The sequence below is a fragment of the Kryptolebias marmoratus genome, linkage group LG4 (assembly GCF_001649575.2).
Source record: "Kryptolebias marmoratus isolate JLee-2015 linkage group LG4, ASM164957v2, whole genome shotgun sequence".
NCBI classification, from domain to species: Eukaryota; Metazoa; Chordata; class Actinopteri; order Cyprinodontiformes; family Rivulidae; genus Kryptolebias; species Kryptolebias marmoratus.
The window spans coordinates 10715132-10737912 of record NC_051433.1 but is presented as its reverse complement, the minus strand read 5'-3'; the positions used below and the strand labels follow the sequence as shown (position 1 = coordinate 10737912).

Genomic DNA, 22781 nt, shown 5'->3' with positions numbered 1-22781 from the left:
AAATAAAAAGTTTGATAAAAAAAAACAAATTCTAAAACCCAGAGTGACAGTCAAAAGGGTTCTCCACTGGGACTTTTAAAGGCAAGAAAATTATTTGAGAAAAAAAAAATAATTGGTGAGCAGACAAGATAAAAAAAAAAAGGTTTCAAAAAGGCTGTCATTTTGGCTTACTTAATGGGGATTATCAGGCATAAACCCAAGCTGCAATCAGTATTAACCAAAGAGTTCATAATTTGTTCCTCTCCAATTATTGTCACTTTTGTCAGTGCATCAGTTTGACTCTCTGTGAGAGGACTCTCACAAAAAGGCAGAAATCAGAGTAATGTGAGCTGCCAGCAGAACTTAGCTGGAGTGTGGCAGGGGCATACAGTGCACATTAAGTCATTAAAGTCCCCATGCCTATAGTCCCTCCCTAACCCCCCACGGTACATGCCAGCAACTCCCTTTTAGACGTTGCTCTGCCTTTTGCATCTTAATAAGAGGAGGGAAACTAGAAGGGAAGTCAAGGCATGGCGGTCTTTTAAAAGGAAGCAGTATAAATGACTGAACACACACCCCAGGGCAGGCATGCCGGGGGGTTTCCAGGAGGTTGGTGCGAGCGGGGCCAATTGTGTCAAGATGAAGGCGGCAGACTAAAACAAAACTGACAAATCAAAGAAGCCGAGCCCTGCAAAAGGGGAAAGAGCAACCAAGACAACACATTCAACTGCACAGCTTGTTTCTGCATCAATGACAAACAACACAGCCTAAAAACTGCAATTAGCGATTAAAATGGAAATTCTATCTGCTGCAAAGCTGCAGCTCTTCCCAATCAAAAACATCTCCGTAATCCTATGGCCTTTGATAGCATTCGTTTTTGTTTTTTTTTTTTCTTTTTTTTTTTTTCTTTTCAGAGGCAGACAACTGTAAAGCAGACATTTGTGAAACTGCCTCTTAGCAGAAACTTTATCACATGCCTTAATCCATATAATGTACAAAAGCAACTGTTCAAACTTTGTCTTTACAGAACAGCCAAAACTATCATTACTAAAACAAACTGAGTCAGCCTTCAGGCAACTTTCACGAGATGCAAATGCTTTGTCTACATGTGGAAACCATAATCTCTGTCAACTTGGATAAACCAGGAATGAGCAAATACAAAATAAGACAAATGCAGTGGAATTATGACAGCACCTCAACCAGTTTCTTTTTCAAACTGGCATCAATAAAAGCACTGCAACCTTAAGCTCAGTTTGGTTCTAATGAAATATTGGAGCCAAATTGTTTACTGTGGACCTTCTTTGCTTGTGATAATAAAGGGAATCCTCTGCGGTGGCTGCCATGCTGACACAGCCTTTATCTGCTCGAATCCAAAAATGGGTGTATTAAGTGCATTTTAATTGACTTATATTTAATCTGCGCACTGTCTTGCAAATGAAAAAAGATCTGCTGGCGCTCGTAGAAGATATAAAAAGTAGGTCACCCAGTCTCCTGTGAGTCATACGTTTTGGCAAGAGACCAAGGCAAGCAGGTATATGAGAGACAGAACTGGAGCTGAGAGAGGCCCAGAGCTTTACTGACATTATTTGAAAAGTTTTTAAAGGATAATCAAGGTAAACTCAATTTTTTGTGTGTGATGCAACGTAATACTAATTTCAAAAGAATGCAACATTTGTTTGAGTGCTACATTTTTTAATTGCAGCCGTAAGTCACACCGCAGCAAGGCCTTCAGAAGGACACGCATCTTTATTTTCCATCTTTAAATTTTTCTCTAGTAGGATGCATTTCTCATATACCAGGTGTAGCCTTGGTTTCCTTCCAGAGCTGAGGGCCCCGAGCTTTCCTCCCAAGGCCACAGCTCCGTGGACGAGCAGCTGACTCACGGGGTCAGACTTTGGCCGGAGATTTCCCAACACTTACTGTGTAAAAGTTAGTGACTCAGCCTGATCAAAGCTATCAGTCAAACGGTCACATAGGGGGAAAAACACGTTTCGAGGCAGCTCCGGTGCATACAGTACGTTTTAAACCCTGTGACCAACACACTGATACTTTCTTAATTACATTAAGCAACTGGCACAGACCATGTCGCCTTTGCCAATGAGCCCCTCCTCCTGCTAACCTCTCCGCCCTCTCATTCATCCACCCTGAGGGAGAGGCATGCAGGCCAGAGGAAGTATGACTCATCTGAGTAACAAGATGCATTCTTCTGAATTCTCCACAGACATGTTGTTTGCTACGTGAAGAGCATGGGAGAGGATGGTGCGAAGAGAGGGAGAGAAAGAAAAGTAAAAACAAAATGAAACGTAAATCAAGAAACAGATCATGTGTAAGAAAAAACAAAAGGAGGTTTGGACGGGGTAGGACTGATGGGGTAAGAGTGAGTTATCACATGTGTGGGTTTCCTGGTCCACATAGATCAACACTTCCTCCAAATCCACAGAGGGAATCCTTGGCTTCTGTTGAGGGTTTTCTGAATCACGGATGAAAACTCCAAGTACTACATCTAAAGCTAATCTGTCAGTTTTCATGGGGGGAAAAAAAAAGCAACAAATGACGACAGCAGAGGGAGCTTTTTGACGTGCGCTTTCTGCTGAGCATGCAGAGAATAATGAGGCGTAACAGGGAGGTAAAAAAAAAAAAGGTGCCAAGTCATTGGGTCAAATAACCCCACATCTGCAGAACTTGGCACTCGCCACTACAGAACACAAGCCTCAAACACAACATTACATAGTTACTCCAACTTCTATATGAAGTTATTTCTGGAACAGCCCACATTAACATGGTCCGAAATCCCAAGACAATCGAAGTTTTTATGTTAGGAAGCTTCACCATCACGACAGAGCTAACAGCACAGGACTGCTGAAAGGCATCCCGTCTTGTGATCTCATGATAAAGAATCCATCCCTCACCACCAGTTTGCTGTGAGAGTAAGTGATGTGACAGGAAAACCTTTTCCTCAAGACTCCACAGCCCAACTTTAAAAGCAGATTTAAGAACGTGGACACCGTTAAAAACGACCGTCTCTGTCCCATCTCACAAACACCAAAGAACGACATTCGAGCTTGTTGCTTTTGTAACTTGAACTGCAGACTTGCTTTCTAGACTTGACTATTGTTGTAATAAACCAGAAATAATTGTTTAAAGATGAGACAATCCTCTAATCATCTCTGCAGGTGAAGTTAAGTCAATCTAGATCCAGTTTGGTAACAACGATTGTAAATTTGAGGCTGACAGAACATGTTTCCTATTGATCTGAATTGAGGATCAAAAGTATCTTATTTCTACCTTTTATACACTACATCAGAGTTCAAGAACACACAATATGCGTTGTAATGCTCATTATTTCTGAATATTCCCATAAAAAGCCTTTCTCAAAATGAGTACATCATTTTCATGTGTGAACTACCCCCGGTACTTTTCCGTAACGTCGATAAACGGTGCATATATGTTACTACACTCGTAACAGATTTAGTAACATACACGTATCACTTTCAACCTGGAACAATTGGGAATTTTTGTATTCACGTTAACAAACCAGCGAGCACAGAGCCAGCAGGTTAATTTGACACATGAGCAGCTGTTCAGAAGAATCTGCTCCGTTAAATTAAAGAAGCGTGTTCCAGATTTCTCCTAGATGGTTTTAAGTACAATACAAACCTGCAGAAGATGGTGTTTTTCCGCGGCATCTGAACCAAATGACTGAAAGAAAACTAATTGTTCTGCCTTTTCACTGCCCACATATGAGTATTTTGAAGTTCTCAGCATCATCAGTTGAACACCTTACAATGTGCTTTTCGTACTTTTAAATGTTTTGTCATAGAAACATGTTGCAAAAAAATATTGAAATAAACTAACTGCAAAGTACCTGCAGAATTTTGAGTACGGGGTATCAACAAAAAGAAATGGCATGGTAGAAGCAGTGTTCTCAGATAGTTATATTACAATAGGGCAATAAAACTTCAAGTAATATACGATTAACAGTCTAGTAAGATTTTTAGCCTCTCTCATCGCTGGCTTCTGTGGTTTGCACAGCTACTTGCTGCTTTGCACATTAATTTGAATTGGTAATTTTTTTTAGAGTGAGATGACGTTACTGTGAAAAAACTGTGACTCTACAATATACAATTATAAGAGAGTATTTCATTTAATGCATTACTCAATCTTGAAAAAAAATATATATATATATATCTATCGCATGTCGAATTCTGTCACTTTTACAATTATGTCTGAATGACTTGTGAAGAACAATAATGTGTTAATGACTGAATGCTGTGGGTTTAATAGCCTGATGAAGCCATTAATGTCACGTATCTCATGTGTAAAAGGGTTTTACTGCTATATTACTGCAGATATGAAATAGTAACAGGAATCTCAAACACCTGCTTGACCCCAAATACACAACTTTTTATTCACTTCTTCCACCCCCCGGTTTAAATTGTTTTATAAACTTCAGCACAAACTTAATGTGTTATCACTAAACAGTCGGGATCGGAATAATATTCTGAATACTTACAGGTACTCGCAGAGCAGCCTTAATGCAGATGAAGCTGCACCGTTTGATCACTGTTAGCGCTATATTTAGTTTAAAATTCCCTGTTTAAAACTGACACCGCAGCCCACCTCTTCCACACTGTAACTTGTGCAGCCTTCCACTTTTTTCTTTTTAACTTGTAAATGCTGGAGCAGCCGTTGTAATTATCAAAATCTATGCAAAATACTATGATGAAAGTGCCACATTTAGTACTTAGCTTTCTAAGCTGACAAAGCTTCTCTTACGGCACACAGAACAGAGGTCTCCTAAGAGTGTGAATCATAGGAATATGAATTTCTTTCACTGACGGCAAAAAACTCACACTGATTCTGAGAACCTATCAGCCCTCAAGGACAAAATGTAAAAAAAAAAAATTAATTAATAAATAAAGTCTTTGAGGTATTCAAAAAGTTCCAGCAACTTGTATTTATACAGGTTCAGCTAGTCTTCAGCGTTCAAAATATCAAAGGATTCACAGAGTACTTAAAAATAATTCTCAATATATATATTTTTTTACATTACCTGTATTACAACAACCTGAGTTTTCCACAAATTCTGTTGTTCGTGCACCCGATCACAGCAAACTGTTATGTTTTAATCTGGTTAAATAAAAGGAAACAAAATGTTTAAATAGGCCTCAAAAAATGTATTAATTGTTTTGCTGCCACTCAGACGGAATGAGTCAAAGAGAGCACAACGCCACTACAGTACAGGCGCAGTCATCTCCACACCCCACCTGTTTCTCCTACACTCAAACTTACCCAGCAAGCTTTGCTGTGGCTTCTTACAGTAGTTCCCCTGCACAGAAACTGTCCCTGATTAGTCAGACTGGGGAGGCAGACAGAGACACTTTCAGATAAAACATGTATATGCGCAAATGTTCCAATAAGGATAGGCAACAAGCCAGCTGAATTAAATATCACAAGATTCCTTGAATTCTGTCTACATCACACTCTCAGCCAACACATGAGTTAGAGCGAACTGGACTAGTTCACTGACAAATTCAACTCAATAGACTTGGGGGAGGTCAGATGAAGAAAACTAGACAGTATATTGCTGGGTGAATAAGAAAATGAAAGTCTGGTGCTTCAGTAAATTCGCTCTCTCCCATCCCGTGAGGAGGGTTGGGTGGTGAAGCAGGGTTGGGGGGTGTAACGGTGGAGTAGAGGCTCGTTTTAAAACCGAACCGGCGCTGCATTCCCACATCCACCCGTATCCAGCGAGGGGCTCTTTAAAAATTCATTAATTTACAGCAAAAATAGATTAAAGCACCCAGCTGAGCAAAACTCAAAATTTGGCTCCTGAATAACATTAATGATAAAACATCTCGCTCGAGCCCAGGGGGGTTTTGCCTGGAGAAACATTTCTGGCTTTTTCCACCTTACAGCATCTTGAGAATAATTTGCTTTCAATCACAACTAAAATAATGCATTTCTAATTGTCATTTTTAATTACACTTTTCTTCAGATGGAAAAAAAGAGCAGAGTGAAACCCTGCAAAAACTAATTAAAATCCATCCAAGGATATGCCATTCCCATGATGCCACGCCAATGCCATTCTAGTCACCATTTGATATCGCAGCTACAGAGACTCAATGACAGCTGCTCCAGGCCCTCAACGGAAAAAAAAGCCTAAAACTGCAGTTACAGTAATTGCTCTGGCCAGCACTAAATGAGGTTCACTTAAGTGCAATTATCCCCCTCTGATCTCTCAGATAAAGAGACTTCTTTAACATGGAGAAGTGGGCTCACACAATGTGACTGCAAACAAGATTCAAATTGGAATCAGGGAGGCATTTCCAGCAGATGAATTGGCTTCATAGCTCATCTGCATTCTAGTGATGCAAAGTGTTGCTAATGAAGACTGAGCCATTCGCTTCTCACCAAAACAGCTTTCAGGAGACCTAAACTTCTTCCTGGATATTAACAGGGTGCACGGAGAACATATTTTAGCCAGATCATTTGGTTATTTAGTCTGATAAACCAATGAGGAACATCCTTTTTTATATGAAAATCCAAGGAGGGGAAGAATAATTATTTTTTTAAAAATAAAAAATTGACTGATTATCATTCCAGAGCAGCAAGAGATTCTGGATTCAGCCAAATGATAAATCATTGTAAAAAAAATTAAATAAATAAAAAAAATTAAACAGAGACCTTTGACCAACAGCATCAGAAGTCCTTATGAATAAATTGCCATCTGCCAATCGGATAACACAAAAGGTTTTCAGCCTCAGGGGTAAGATGTGAGAGTCTAATAGAGGTTGCAACAGAGGTTGCCAGTTGGGTGCCGTCCAACAACACAGCGTGGAGNGGGGGGGGCTTTGATGGCCGTTTTTGTTGCCACAGGCTGGAGGACCACCAGGAGTCTGATAACTACACCTCACGGATGGCCATTTGAATAATCACTTCAACAAGGGGGGAAATTAAAAACCCTCTCTGTGAGCCCGGCTATGCACAGGACCACATTCAGAATTCAAAATGAGGAGCCTGTAATAAAACAGTACCAAAAAAAACCAACAAAAAAAACTATATTTACTTTTACAATGCTACGTTCCTGACCCTTCACACATATTCAAATTACTAATCAATTATACATCATAGCCCCCAAGCTGAGGATTATCTGTGATACAATGACGACATATCAATACTTTTTATTAGTCACTGTCTTGTAAGGATAATAAAAAGGTCATTTAAGCTCCATTAGTTGTGTACCACATAACCCAAACATCAATCATCAGCAATTTATTCCTAAACCCAACTTTGATTTATAGTTTTGCTCCTAACCAGAAATAGAAGACTGCCTCTTCAGGACACAGCATTTGGTTTCTTTAGGCACGCCACTGGCCCCGACAAGTTCGCTGATTTTGCCAGAAGTAATAAAGTAAGAAAAAAGTATAACCCCTGACACACACACACACCGCCATCTGATATTGGAAAAGTAGGTGTTTTATCTACTGAGAGAGGCGGTTTTCTAAGAACACTGCAGGACGAAACCGCCATTTAAAAGCAGTATCACATCCTCCCATTCACACTAACAGGTTTGCTTTATGAAAGTAGCACCATCTATTCTGCCCGTTCTTTCCTCTAAACTACTCAGTCCATTACAGGATTAAAGCCGGTTCAAAAAATATTTTTACAGAAAGTCGTGAAATCCGCTCCAAAAGGCTAAAAACCTAAAAAGAAAATACAATAATAAAAAAAACAACTCTGGTTTTAGCCTGTTAACCATCTTCAGCTCCAAAAACATAAACCTCATACAAAAACATAAGATATGCAAATACACTGCCTACACAATGAATGTTGTTATTTATATTATTCTGAGGAATTTGGAGCAAACTAAAAAAAAAAAAAGACAAGCTGTATATTTGGTTATGCCTTTCTTTAGAATGTCACTCTGCGCTTACCATTCCACAGTTTATTTGTTTTATAACAAAACTACGTTACTTTTGGTTATAATGTAAACTTATATGAGAAGATTAATGAAATTATGTACTGTGTCTTTTTTATTTTTGTCAGTGTCATTGGTAATTTTGCATTTGACTTTTTGAATTTCAGCCTGTTCTTTTTTTCAGTTGCTTTGTTTTGTGTTGTTAATGAGACTGCCTTTTTTTTTTTTTAATCGAATGTGTGCAATTAAAATAAACCCCTCCAATCAAACCGTTTCTTTGGATTTAGTTGTACGATACGTCTAAATTCAAGGGACGACATCGATGCCCAAAGCGTAGACGGTGCAGAAGCTGAGCAGCGTTGCAATCGAGCACGAAAAGCCAACCTGACAGAAACCTTCAGTGGAGTTTGCCAGAGAATTACTTTTTGAAACTCATGTGACCAACAGAACCTATAATGGCGGGCTGTATAAACATGGAGTGACAGCCTAATTTTCAGAAGGAATGCTACTTTGGCTGTCCTTACCTGGAGGACCATCATAACGAAAACACCATGTGTCCTCCACAGCTGCACGCACAAATAGCCTCGATCCAGACAGCTCTGTGGGCCTGCTATTTAAAGGATGGGTGATTAAGAAGCAAACCAGGTCTGACCTTTGATTGTGGGTGCTGACTAACGCTGTGGGCATTTTGTTAGTTGAAGCAGAAGGTTTGGGATGTTGAGAAAGAGAGGGAGGAAAAATTCAGGCTCCGTATGCTCACTTTATGATGAAAACATTTCAGTCATGGGAAAACCTGATGATGAGCCAAAGCAATGTGCCTCTACAAATTAAAAGCAGCACTGTGAAATCAGTTATTGAAAACCTGCACAAGGTGACATCGGGCAAATTAGGAGGGTAGTCATCCATCCTCTAATAAAGGCCATTGGAGCAAACCAAGGACACTGTTTTGTGCACAGAAACAGAAAAATAACCACAGCTGTTGGACTATAAGTGTCTGCATCAAATCAGTAACTGGTGTGATCCAAAAAAGATAAATAAAAGAGCCCAAATAAAACAGCTCAAGCCTCTAACTATTTTTTTGCAAATATTTGCAAAACGGGGCAGCCTCCAAAGCGGTAGCATGAAATTAATCTGGAAGATGTTTTGCACTTGTTGATCGTCCGGCCAGCACGTCACACGAGTCGGCAGAGAAAGCCTCGTCATTCCGTGCAGGGATTTATTAGCCGCTTGTGAACACGGACGACTGACAGACGAGAAAACGCGCCGCAACAGCTGGGAGGGGGGGATCGGGAGCCAAACGACACTGGGCTCACGCGTTACACTTCCACGCTGGACACACACACACGCAACACCGAACAGCTAGCTAACGATGGCTGCTGGAGGGTCGGGATGGGTCGTTAAATGCCTGCCTTTAATGCGAGGAAAAAAACACGCGCGGATTTGATTCTCGAGGAAAAAAAAGGGGGGGGGGGAAGCGCCGACCTTAAGTTAGCTTAAGTTAGCTGCCTAACCGACGCTGGCTAGTAGCTGGCTGTCAAAGTTGCCCTGTCAGTTGTCACCGGTTGCACGGCGCTGCTAGCAGGCTAACGCGAGGCAGAGCTGTCAACTCCGGAGAGTTACAGCAACACGTCCGGAGTGCACAAACACTGACCACCGTGGGGGGGAGGGAGGGGAAACAAGACTGGGCTGTTGGAGGAAAACAGAGATATAGGTACATATTCCCGCACGCCACGGCGAACTGAAAGCTGTGTGTGTCAAGGGGCCTGTTCATCGGGCTCAATCCCCAGAACTTCGCCGCAGCTCACTTCCCCCGTCAAAGTCGACCATTTCACGGGGCCTTTAGTTCACTTTCCATTCCCGTGTAGCTCACTTACTCTGGATGGAAGCAGCTGAGACGGCGGCTCTTCCCTGTAAATCCCAACGGTTAGTTTCGGAGCAACCGTCTCCCGTTCCGTCCGCCTCCTCTTCTGGAGATAAACGTGTCCCCCCCGACCCCTCTTCCTCCAGGAGTGCCCTGTGCTCTTGGACGTTGTTGTCCTGTGCAAAGCTCTTCTTCACCGGTGTGCCTGCGGTGCCGTGGCGTCCCTCCTCAGCTTCTCCGCCTTCTCCAGTTCGAGCCAACATCCGGGACTCTCACCCCCTCCGTTCGGGTTAACTGCCCGGAACTACTTTCTCTCACATATAACGACGCACACGAACGCTTTCCCCTCCCCGCCACATCACCGCTCCTGCCGCCACAGAAACTAGCGCGCGGTTGAACGCTCACGCCCGCAATGGAAACAGCACCGATAAATGGCTGCGCCTCGATCAATAAACTGATCAATACAGCTGCTGTATTTAGAGATAATTGTGAGCGAACGCAACTTTAAGTGCCTCCTGCAGCATAATAAATAAAGGACTGAATGGACATATCGGAAGAGGTCAGTGTTAGGGTATAAAAAATATAAAAAGTAGATAATAGTCTGAAAAGCCACCCTAATGTAGAAGTCATGACTAATGACGTTATACATCTTTATCTAAATAATAATAAATCATTAACTAAACATTTACACGTCATCTGTAATTCATTATAAAGTGCAGGTAAGCAACACAAATTCCTTTCTTTCTTTATGTATTCTTCATTATATTTAGCCAAGTTCACACTTCTGCTAGAAGACTTTACATCTACGGCTAGCCTTCATATTAATAAGTTATTAATTAGTGCTTTAAATTCTCAGCAAATAATTTCAAATAATCAATTAACACACACACAGTGTTCTGTTGCAGAAAACACACTTATCAATTTAACTTTTACCCACCCAGAAAGCCTGTTCTCATTCATTTTGAACTGTATCAACTTCTATTAATGGATGATCTAAACACCAATTTATTTATCAAACATTAATAATTCATTTTGTTATGAAAATAGCCATATAAAACACAATAAAAAGAATACACATGAACACTTGAACATTCAAATTCATAGCTTTATTGGACAAACCCTTTCTCTGATTTTCCAGTGAAAACATCTGTTGCATTTAGTGTTGTATTACCGTGTCATGAGGAAGAACGACCAAGGTCGTGACCGCAGTGTGTTTAATTAAACAGTATGTGGAGGCCTTGTACTCAGATTTTGAGCTCCTTACAGCCTTGTCCTTATTTCACCCTTTCTTGTGAAATAACAGTGGGTCTTAGTGTGGTTTATAAGTAAACACTGCCATATTCGTACCACAGGACATAAAAAAAAGTCAAGTGTTTTTGCTACAGTGTGTGTCAGAATTTGGTTTAGCCCTTTTGGGAACATTGGGTAATATTTTTAAGCAATGAAAAACAACAACAAAAAAGATTTGATTTTACAAATCACTGCAGAAGGCCTCGATGTAAACACTTGTAAAAGGAATCAGAGCAGAAACTACTAAAGCTTTGAAACAAAATACAAATAAGAAAATGGTAAATGGACTGTACTTACTGGACACTTTCTAGCCAACCAGGCCAACACAATCTGTGGCCTCATTCACCCATCCACACACACATTCATACATCTCAACAAAGTTCATCTGAATATGTCATTCTGTAGAGTGTAATCAATCAGTGCTTTAGATCACATTTGTACACCAATGAAGCACACATCAGTAAACGAAGCCCACAACAATTAGACCACACATGCCAACACAGAATATCTGTGAGCACTTTGTGTGTAGTTTTCTATGCTTTTGGATTTAGGTAAGAATACATCACATAACATCAGGGCTTGTTGTGTCGCTTATGTTTTTTATGTTTTTATATGAAGGACACTGAATTTGAACATAATGTAATTAGATATAAAACTAAAAATACGATTACCATTGTTTAAATGAGACATTTTTCAGCTCTGCGCCTAACATAAACTATTTTATCTCCACATTTTTATTTTTTATTTTTTGCTTGAAAGTGCCAAATAGTTGTGTCTTTGTAGTGGCAGTATCTTTATTTATGAACATTACTAAATGTTTTTTGTTTGTGTTTCCTGTGTGTCATTTATTGCAGCTTTATTAAATCTATAACAGACATTTAGTTTTTTGGTAAATAGGTGGTCTGTAAGTAGGGTTTTAAATCATGATATTTAGGTTAATCGCAACATTCAAACTTGGAAAAAAAAAAGAAAAAGAAAAAGAAAAAGAAAAAGAGATTGGTTGATCGTTTATTCTGCATGTGCAGAGCAACAGCGCCACCTGTAGGTTAATCTTAAACCTGCAGGTCAAAAGCAAATGTTGAGCAAAATGAATAATAATAAGAAACATTTGACAGGCTGAATATCATGCAGAATGTTTATAAATGAAAAATTTAATAGAAAAAACACCCACTACGAGCCATTTTCTTGAAAATTTTTTTTGTTGTTTGCAGAGGCCACCACAAAAGGCTGGAGTGGAATAAGAGTACAAAGACTTAATCTGTTGATGTTGCAATATGGCACAAACTTTAAAAGTAATACAGAAGTCCATTTGGTCTTTAAAGTGTTGTTTTAGAAAATAGAATTAAAAAATAGAAATAAAAATATAATAAAAAATATTTCAATGTGTCTTTGTATTGGCATATTTATTCCTGAATATTCCTGAATAAATGTCCAGTATTGTAAATTATTAAATTTACAAAAATTATTCTTGCAAGTTTGGTTGCCTTTAAATAACCTATTGTGAAATGTGAAAATGTCTCAAATGCAGCTGCAAAATAATCTTGTGGCAAATTACAAATCTCAAAAACTATATGATGGTTATTAATAATAATAACAAAAATACAGGCTTTCATTAGTTGTTACATTTTAACCAGCTCTCAGCTTAGTTCAAACCTCAATGTCACTTTCTTAGTTGCCGCCTATATGTGAATAAAATGCATTTTAAAAAAACCCAAGCCTGAGTTATGAAGTTCAAGTGAAAACGTAATTAGGAATATTTTAAAATGAGACGTTTTCTCACAATGTGGAGACCTCTGCTTTTATTTTGCACAAATTATTGCCACGAAAAGCATGCAGTATATTTATGATAATACGCTAACGCTTGCTTTGGCCTATGTAAATCTGATTAATTGTGTTTTTATTTTTAATTGTCCTACACTTAAATGACAGAGGACCTCTAACCTGTCGTCTGCAGTAACTGCAGTACCGCTCGCTGACACTGGGGGCGGTAATGACTTTTCCTCCGTATTTCACAAACCAACGAGTCTCGCGCAGCTCAGCGGTTTCAGGAAGTGCTCAAGTTGTTGTGGGAGATTGACAACAATCCGTAAACTAGAGGACGTTTTGCAGATCTGTCTGTGAGTACATCGTTCATTTTTCTTTAGTTGCTTACTGCGACGGCCATTTAATGACAAAAAGAGAGGCAACCGTTTTATTTTTCTGAAGAATCCATTAAGTCGGTTGCAGAGTTTTTTTTTTTCTTTTTCTCTTAGCAGTCTGACCTAAAACAAGACCGTGAGTCAGTAAATCATAAGGAGCATTTTTTATGTTAAACTTATGGTTCAGCTTGGAGACTCACTCATTCACATTAAGGCTTCAAGACAGACGGATCTGGTGGACATTTAAGACTTTTAAGCTTTGATTTGTTTAAGTGAAAAAGTCATTTTACACATTAAAGATCAGCTACATCTTGTAGTTTATCTTTAATGTGCAGAAAACTGTTTTGCAAAGCATTACATTTGCCAGAGTTTACAAAAGCCTCCTTACAATCCTCATAAATTCAAAATTAGTTGTGTTTGTTGCATTAGGTTTAAAGAAACAAGTTTCTTATGACTTTCCCTACTTTCAGACAACACATTTATTGAGCCTAAAGTTTTGCTATAATTAGAAAATACTCCATGATTGTTGTCAAAATTAATGGTTTTATGGACTCATTTTACCCACTGACTTACATTTATAGAATTATCACAGGAGCTGCATTCTCTTTAATTTTATTCAAGTAAACAAATAAAAAAGATAATTTGTCTTGGAGCAGACACAATAAGCAGATTTAATATGAGGCAGACCTTTCAAATCAGATTCATATTATTAAACTGCTTGAACCATTATGATAGGCAGAATCTGTGGATGTGAGTCCAGTACCAAATCATCTCTCTTGCTGCTGCCTCTTCTCTCTCATCAGGCGATGGCCGAGCCCAGAATATCTTCCATCGACGGGAAGCTGGCCGAAGAGTTTGCCGTTCCCTCCCATGTCGAGGAGGTCAAGGAGAAGATGGCTGCCTTTGCCAGGTGCCACGCAGGAGCAGGTCGCAGGGTGGTTCTCATCACATCCGGAGGCACCAAAGTTCCCCTGGAGTCGCGCACGGTCCGCTTCCTCGATAACTTCAGCAGCGGCAGACGAGGAGCCTCCTCTGCAGAGTACTTCATAGACTCGGGCTATGCTGTCATTTTCCTACACAGGCATCGCTCTCTCTACCCTTACACCCGGATGTTTTTAACCATTAACATGCTGGATGCCCTGCAGTTCACGGGTGGCGAAGGGGCAGCTGGTAGTACCGATGAAGTGGTGGTTAACCAGCAGGTGCTTCCAAACATTGCCAAAGTACTGAAGCGATATCAGGAGGTGAAAGGTGGTAGTCTTCTTCTGCCCATTGAGTTCAACACGCTGTCAGAGTACCTGCATTTACTCAAAGCAGCAGCACAGGCACTCAGCTCAATAGGTACTTATTATTGATCATTTCCAGGCTGAAGATGTGGCTCGGTTCAACACAAGTTTAAAACCTGTTTTCAAATGTTTGTTTTCTGTGCAGGATCAAAGGCCATGTTTTACTTGGCTGCAGCGGTGTCTGATTTCTACATACCGGCGTCTGAGATGCCTGAACACAAAATCCAGTCATCCAACGGCCCTCTTCAAGTGAGTGAAAAATGGCAATTCCTGTAGTTGTTGTTGTTCAATTAAGAATATTTTAGCTATCATAAAGGAATAGCAAACGTCATGCTGTCCACTACTGTGATCCAGGTGTAAATTTCTTAATGGTCAACAAGGCAAAAACTGTAGATAAGAATTATCTCCACTTAATAATGTCCCTATAAATGTTCTGTTACATGTATCAGTAACATCTGCTGACTGGATTGCAGCGACATGTAGAAATGTTCACGTCACACTCACAATTATCACATTTCACAACTCTAAGCATGACTGTGCCTTATTACCAACCCACCCAACGTATGTGTCTTTATGTTTAGATTTAAGTATAGAAATCAAAGAAATGTCATTTCACACATTGATTTTGCCTTGTGAAATGACCCACAATGGACACTCTAATTGGGTCGAACATGCGGTTAATCCAGGAAGGCAACACCGATAAGCTTTATTTGGGTTTAGAAAAAAAAGAGCACATATGAGCAGTTCACATTAAGCAATCAGGAAACTGGACATTCTGTTTATGAACCACAGATCATAAACAGAGTCATATAATATATTTATATTTGTTTTCACTTTCTGTGGCAGACATTGACGGAACGTTCACCTTTTGATGGTACTGATTGCATTTTCAATTAAGAAAAACAACTGTTTGAGCAGGGAGCATGCCAAATATTTGTTTTCTTTTCCTAAAGAACAGGTCAGCCTGTTTGCAGAAACACACCTCAGGCTCATACTGCCGATACCAGAGGAGCAAAGGTTACACCCTAAAGCTCCAACCCATAGGTATTTTCACAGGCGTTGTTACAAAGACCAGTGTCTCATATCTTTCCCTTTTTTTCACGGATAGTGTTTATGTCTTTTGTTTAGTTTCAGATTGGCAGTTCATTGTAGAAAAGTGATATATTTTGTCTTTTTTTTCTCCTCAGAAAACCATTTAATTCTTTGTAGCAAATTATCTAAAATTTGTGTTAATGGAAGTTAAATAATCAGTTTGGTGGATGATCTGTGTTAAAAACTATAAGCTGCCAAAAAGACTAAAATGTCACCTTGGAAATGCTTGAGGCAGACTTCAGAAAGGTGTATAAACCTTTAGTGTTTAACTTGAAATTTCCATCAAAATCCCAACTACGTTTCTTTCTTTTCAGCTCAGCATGAAGATGGTGCCCAAGATTCTGTCCCCTCTCGTTAAGGAGTGGGCCCCTCAAGCGTTCGTCACGTCCTTTAAGCTCGAGACGGACGCGTCCATCCTGCTGGACAAGGCTCGTCGGGCTCTGGACACTTACAGGCACCAGGCGGTGGTGGCCAATGTGTTGGACTCCAGGCGGGGCTACGTGGTGGTGGTGACCCCTGAAACTCAGGCCGAGCTGATCCTCACCGAGGACGACGTGAAGAACGACGTGGAGATAGAGGAGAGGATAGTGAGCAACCTGACGTCGGCGCACGCAAAGTTCATCACGCAACAAGTCGGTTCACAGAAATGATCTGCCAGAAGTTGTTTTGGTGTAACGACGACTCAGCTAAAGTTTGGCTGAGTTTATACTTGCCTGTTCTGTCAAACTTTGGTATTTTGTTTGGCTACATAAGCTCACATTACCTGTAACTACAAAGATATTGTGTCTTTGTTTTTGTTAGTTTTCTTTAAATGTGTCTCCAATGTCATTTCTGTACAATCACAACACACTAGCTGACAGATTTTAAGACGTTTATCAAAAAACATTTAGGTTTATAATCAACTGATATTTTTTCATGAGAGTATATTTTAGGAGTATATCGTGAAATCGCTCCTGGTTACTTAAGTTTTACGCTCTTTTTGACACCAGCACGAATACCGGACATCTCCCCGCTGTATCTCGTCTCCTCCCGACGAGTTTCTCGAACCTGCAAATAAAAAACACTCAATGATTGTGGGACATACACGCATGTGCTGGCTGCTGTTCAAAGTAAAGTGCAGTAAAATGGATCAAATGGATGCATGTAACACAAACCTGGCCCTTTCTGCGGATTTTAGCACGTCTGTACTTCTCTCTGTGCTTGACTCTGGGATTACGGTCGATTTTCTTCCTCTTCGGTGTCAGCCCCTTGTTCTTGGCCATCTGTGGAAATATCAGAAACATTATTTGATTAGTGTTGTATGCACTTTTTATAGACTTGCTCCGATGATTGGATTAGAGAGAATACAGCACGGAAACAACTGAGCTTCACTGTAGTACTCATTTGTGTGTTATATTAAAAATAGCATACCGGTGTCAAAAACTTGTATTTTTTTATTTTGAATGTATATAAAAACTGATTAATAACCAGTTGACCAGTAAACAATTTGAAATCACAACACTGTTTTATTTTTATTCCAGGCTGAGACTAAGACTACACTCACTGTTCAACACAACAACCACTTCTTTGTCTTTTAACTACTTTTCCATGATTTCTGAAACGTTTTTTTTAATGAGATTTTTTATTTTATGTGATGCTGAAATTAGTTTCATTTGACAAATTGGAGAAAATTACATTTGGTCAAATTTAGACAATTTTATAGCTGGTAAAAATACTTTACACTAACAAGTTTTTTTTTAAATTTTGCTGCTATTGGCAGCAAAGAAAAGGAGTTTTCAGATCTTAAAGGATCTAAATGTTTTCTCACTAAATGTTACCAAACAAGACATAAACAAATAATTTATCTGTCCATAAAATGTAAGCCAATAGGACAATGTTTTATGATTTATTATTGAAGGGGAAAATCTTCACTCTCTTCTGAGTAATAAAGTGAAATTTTAGAAAATATTCTCTTAATTAAACAGATGTTATTTCTTTATTTTTTTTATATTAAGAACAAATAGACTCCTATTGCTTTGTGTGAAAGTTGTTCTGTACCTGGTAAGTGATTCCTCTCCTATCCGGATCCAGCCCCTCCATCTCCTCCTCCTCCTCCTCTTCCTCCTCCAGCCTTCATCAAATGTAAAACAATAAATCCTCTTTTCATTTAATCACAGCTGCCAACTGTGGACATGAGTCCTACTTACTCCTCGGCTTCTGGGGCTTTGCTCTTCCTCTTTAACTTCACCCGTTCCTCCACTTCTCTGTAGAAACGCAAAGCAGCTTCTTCATCCAGGTCGGATTCGGAGTCTTCATCCTCGGACAGAGTTTCTCCAGAATCCTGCACCCAGTGAGCACATGTTGGCGTTTAGGCTTTAGCTTCAATAACAATCTCAGTCCAAGGACGCCTATTCGGGATTACCCTTATACAAGAACCTGTTACTCACCTTTTCCTTTTTACTGGAAAATTTGAGCTTCTTTCCTTCTGTTGGTTTGCCAGTAGTTTTCCCGGTCTTGTCAGCAGCTAGTAGTTTGTGAAACTCTGGAGCTAACCGAGCATCAACTGCACCAAGTTCATTGATGAGCTGCAGGCAGATTTAAAGACTGGTTTTATATTTAATCTGAAACACAGTTAGGCACCTGATGTCGGTGTGCGGACTTACGTTTCTGTAGGTGAGCAGTCGTTCAATCACAGGGTGGTTGTGTGCAGGGATTCGTTTTGCTTTTAGCACCAGGTAGAAACTGATGTTTGTGCAGTAACTGGAGCCGGAGGAAAGTGTAACTCAGTCACAGGCTGTCATATTTTAGGCACATTTAACTCCAATTTAATCACAACTTACTTGAGGTAAAGTTGCTGTTTCGTCTTGAGATAGTCAGCACCCTTTGGAAAACAAGATTTTAGCATTTTAGCTTCACACAGGCTTGACTGATAAAACGATACATCAACAGGTTTAAAGTGACAAAACATGTCTCCCATAACTGTACAGATACCTGGGGAAGTAATTAAGTGCAAGAACTTAATAAAATACTTCACCTATTAAATATAATATCACTAACATACAGATATGGCTCATAAGTTAACAGAAAGCTAGCTGCTGAGTACCATCTGCTGACTTTTTGGTGCTGAGGACTCACAACCTGCTGTAAGTTCTCCTAAAGGCAGTCTGTAGAGGAAAACGTTGGCCAAGCCGCGCTTGAGACCCCCGTGGAAGGTTGCAGACTGGCTGTGAAGAATGTTGGTTCTGCGTATGCAAGTTCTACGTGTTTTGTAGAAAATCAAGAAAGCAAACACTACACACAGAATCCGTACCGCTTGTATATGCCTGAACTAAGTCAGGGGCATGGCTAGTAGGGGCTTTCCAATGACAGCAAGACACACAATTATTCACTGATTCACGTACGACACACTTGCCATTTGTGTGCCACAAAAGTCAGAAAAATATCAGATTTTCTCCTATGTGTGGTGAGCATACAGTGCTATCATCATCACATTCTTCCTCCTCCCTCTCTGCTGTTTCCTCTTTGAAGGTGACTTTACTTTTGCTCCCTTTATCCTGAGTGTCATTTCCTAACATTTAAACTGATATATTTTTTTAAACAAAACTATATATATACTACGTTCATCACCTGAAAGATGAGACATGCTGCAGACCTCTTTATTTTTCACACTGCCTCACAGACAAGTCAGGAGTGGCTGCCATGTGTCAACCTCTTGCATCATAAGTGCAGCCTGTGCTCCTGATTACATACACTCCTCATGCATCACGCATACCGTTCTCTGGAGTTGACAGCACAATTCTTCCCATGCCTCAAGTAAGTCAGGAATGCAACCAGTGCTTAACAAGTACTTTGTCTGTACTAATCCACCAGTGATCACTGAGACCCTGTGGCCCGGCTGCGAGCCGTCGATCCCTGTCACCGGTGAACGTCCAAAATATGTACGGTGAGTTGTGAGCTTGGGCTTCAGCAAATAAATGATAGTCTTTTTAATGCTTTCCCTTTAATAGTTGCTTTTTGACTCTGAAAACAATATATGTGAATGATGTAAGGGAACTTGAAGCTGTAAAGCTTAACCGTATGAGCTTTAAAGTTCAGAGTGTGAGCGCAGGTGGAAACGTAGCTCCATGCTCTCACCTTTCCTGGAGGGATCTTTCCATCCTCGACCATCTGCACAAGAGGCTGCAGCTCTTCTTTCAGTTCACTGAGCTGCACACAACACACAAAACCAAAAACCACAAGCCATCAGTAACAAAAGTTTATTACGTTTCAAGTCATTTCAGTTCATTGTTGGGCTTACCTTTGCCTTAAAGTCCTGAATAAGTTCAAGCAGCTCTGGTGATTCCTTTTTCAAAAGCTTCATTTTTTCCTTCTTCGACATCTGCTTCAAGTCTTTAACAATCCTCTCCTGTTTCTCTGCAGGCTTGCTTTCATCCTTCTCCTCTACTGCAAACTCCTTCAGTGAAACGGTCACACAAAAAGTCAGAAAAACATAATCTCACATGGATTCAACTGTATGCACACCAGAGAGACCGATTTAAAAATACCTGAAAAAAGTTTAAATCATAATCCTCCTCGCTCAGATTTGCAGCTAAACGTTTCTGGATATTTTTCGCCTCTTCTTCTTCCTCTTTCTCCTCGGCTTCCAACTCTTCCAGTGATTTACCTTCTGCAATAAGCCATTAAAGGTTAAATAAGCAAAAAAAGACACGCATGCCTTTCAAAAACTTCCCTGATAAGGCTGGAGATAAAAGATACTTACTGATGGCTACATAATCCGAGTCGTAGAACATTTTCTTCTTGGTGCCCCACGCCATCTCATTAGGAAGATCTGAGGGTGGCAACACAATACCCATTAAACACTTGAGCTCAACAGTAAAATAAGCTTTAAAAAACCCCAATATCCCTACCGTCATCTTTTTTTCCTTCCAGGTCACTTTCCATATCTGTCCCCTCCTCTTTGTCTTCTTCCTCCTCCTCCTCCTCGTCTTCGTCTGTTTCTGAATCGTCGAGCGCCATCACTTCTTCCTGTGAAATTAACATGAAGTTCAGTTTGTTCTGGAAACATTTGAATTATTCAAGGTAAAAATGGAAACAAACCTCATCGTCCAGTTCCTCTTCGTCGCTCTGCATCTGAACGCCGCGGGCGAGAAGTTTCTGCGGCACCACAGAGGAAGAAGTTAGAGGAGCGGACAGCAGCGGCACTCACTAACGTGTCGCAGCACAACTCGTGAACTTACAGCGATCTTCTCATCGTGAAACTCGTCAATCTTATCCTTGGTGTACTCGGACGACCTCTGTAAGAGAAACGGTGCCGCTGGAAGTCACAACTTGACGTAAAGCAGAGCAGCCATGATCGAAGAGGGACAAACTTTATCAATCTTACAATACCGGAACAAACCGGTCGAAAAGCTTTGTGTTTATATGGCAGACCTATATAAATCAGCACCTGACTTTATCTGACAGAGTTTAATTGGACTGAATGGAAAGAACTGGATTTGATTTGGACCCGTTAGCTTTTCTTGTTTGAGATGATATTAGTTACGATTTAAAAATTAAAAGAATTAAATGACTCAAGTTTAAGAAACACAAGTCAGTAATTATTTGACAGAAATAAGACAGTAAATTTTTTATTGATTTAATTCATTTTCATGTTTATCATTTCACATAATCTAACAATCATCTTGTTGTGATTGCTGCAGGTGTTGGAATTTCTGCTGCAGACAATTTTTTATTAAAGCAAAAGCAATTTAACAGAAATTGATTCTTTTTTACATTCTAGCACACATTTCCAAAAACATTTTTTACTCCTTATAATGTGCATGTGAAATCTTCAGCCGTCCCCTTGTACTATTAAAAATATAATAATAAAAATATTAATATTATTAAAAGCCTATGTAGCATCAATGACAATTATGAAACCCACAGAGTCTGGCTTGGTTTCATAAAACCATAGAAATGTTATTTGCTTTGAAACCATTTCTATTGACAATGGTCCAAATATTACTCCAATGAAAGACAGAACGTTTAAATCATATATTTATTTCCTTTTCTCTCTGCAGACCTCTACAAAAATCAACTTGAATTGTAATTTTTACTTTGTTCCAGTTCATTTTGTTGCTACTATAAAGTGTTCAACATCATTTACCTGATGATGCTTCAGTGAATCAGTTTTCAGCCAAGAAATACACTAACTCTGATTTTCCCCTTATATTATAAAATCATAAGAGATTTACTTTTCTGAGACATTCATAAGTAAAGAAATTAAACAAACATTCACTTTTAAAGCCTCACTAAACTGATATTTAATGCCTGCTAAAAGCCTTCTGGGTCAGACAGGAAACACTGTGTTTGTCACCTTATCAGGGACCGGCATGTCCTTGTAGGCTTCAGGATCATCTTCATCATATTGTGTCTCCTTTTTCGGCCTCCGGACTTTTTTATTCCTTAACACAGAAGCAGCAAAAGGTGCTTAAATCTCAGATGTGCTACATAAACAAGCTGTTTTACGTGTTTTTACTCCAACTTTATTTATCGTAACACATGTCTGCATAATGTAGGCTTCATTATCTGGCTGGTTGAGACTTTAGAAAATCAAACTACTATTGAACTGCAGAGGAGTAACATTATACGAACTAACAAATATCTTAAACTCACCTTATTGCTCGAACCATGACTACCTGAGTTGGTTCGCTAAAACCTAGAAGACAAAAGTCAGATACCTAAACAGTCAAATACATGAAATTATTACCAGCAGATTTAAACTAAAGCAAATTTAAAATGTTTAGTCGCGTTGGACGGTATTTAAGTTCCAACGATGGGCACCATGTGCTTCCGGGTTTTCTTCTTCGTTGCTTTAGATCGGCTCATCCAGTCTCATGGCGCCACCTGCTGGACTGGAGCGGCTTTTTTTTCAGGATTACAGTTTCTAGTCGGAAGTTTATTCATCATGGGCTCGAATGGCATGTTCATTTTGGGCTAATATTAATCTGTTTCAACCATTTTCCCACAGGGTGAAATAATTTTACAACTTTAATCGTTTTTAAACACAAGAATTTGGTGCAAAAGTTTGAATTTATTGGGAATTTCTTTTCTAATCTACACATATAAACATTTATAAATCTTTTATTAGGTTGTGCTGTATGTTCTTAAATGTTTTTTAACTGGATAAGGGAAAGCCTTATTATTTGCTCATTAGCAATCATGATTGATGCAGGTGGTAGTTTTTCTTTGCCCGC

At 39.6% G+C, this 22781-nt stretch overlaps 3 protein-coding genes across 5 annotated transcripts in view; 1 reads left to right on the top strand and 2 right to left on the bottom strand.

Annotated features, from left to right (window-relative positions):
• The window catches only part of foxj3 (forkhead box J3), a 71523-nt gene extending 61505 nt beyond the window's left edge, over positions 1-10018 (bottom strand). Inside the window, exon 1 of one of the 2 annotated variants that reach the window (XM_017408454.3) lies at positions 9775-10018. The gene's annotated coding sequence lies outside the window, so the exon portion shown is untranslated. The remainder of the gene's footprint in view (positions 1-9774) is intronic. The other variant, XM_017408453.3, reaches the window with a different exon arrangement.
• Positions 10019-13055: 3037 nt separating this feature from the next.
• Positions 13056-17065, top strand: ppcs (phosphopantothenoylcysteine synthetase). 2 transcript variants are annotated; one of them, XM_017407988.3, is made up of 4 exons: positions 13056-13168; positions 13993-14530; positions 14621-14724; positions 15429-15864. In XM_017407988.3, exons 2-4 carry the CDS (start codon positions 13996-13998, stop codon positions 15633-15635), a joined length of 846 nt encoding a protein of 281 aa, XP_017263477.1. In that variant the 5' UTR covers positions 13056-13168; positions 13993-13995; the 3' UTR covers positions 15636-15864. The 2 variants fall into 2 exon arrangements, with proteins under 2 accessions (XP_017263477.1, XP_017263476.1); XM_017407987.3 differs by lacking the exon at positions 15429-15864 and adding an exon at positions 15882-17065 and having other exon boundaries at positions 13057-13168.
• utp3 (UTP3 small subunit processome component) lies at positions 16422-22401 on the bottom strand. Its single transcript, XM_017407986.3, has 16 exons — positions 22201-22401; positions 21902-21989; positions 20784-20840; positions 20644-20700; positions 20454-20571; positions 20306-20374; positions 20091-20212; positions 19844-19999; positions 19681-19752; positions 18387-18427; positions 18210-18306; positions 17994-18131; positions 17754-17887; positions 17605-17677; positions 16722-16829; positions 16422-16614 (listed from the first exon to the last, which is right to left on the bottom strand). Exons 1-16 carry the CDS (start codon positions 22215-22217, stop codon positions 16525-16527), a joined length of 1437 nt encoding a protein of 478 aa, XP_017263475.1. The 5' UTR covers positions 22218-22401; the 3' UTR covers positions 16422-16524.
• Between the last annotated feature and the right edge of the window lie 380 nt (positions 22402-22781).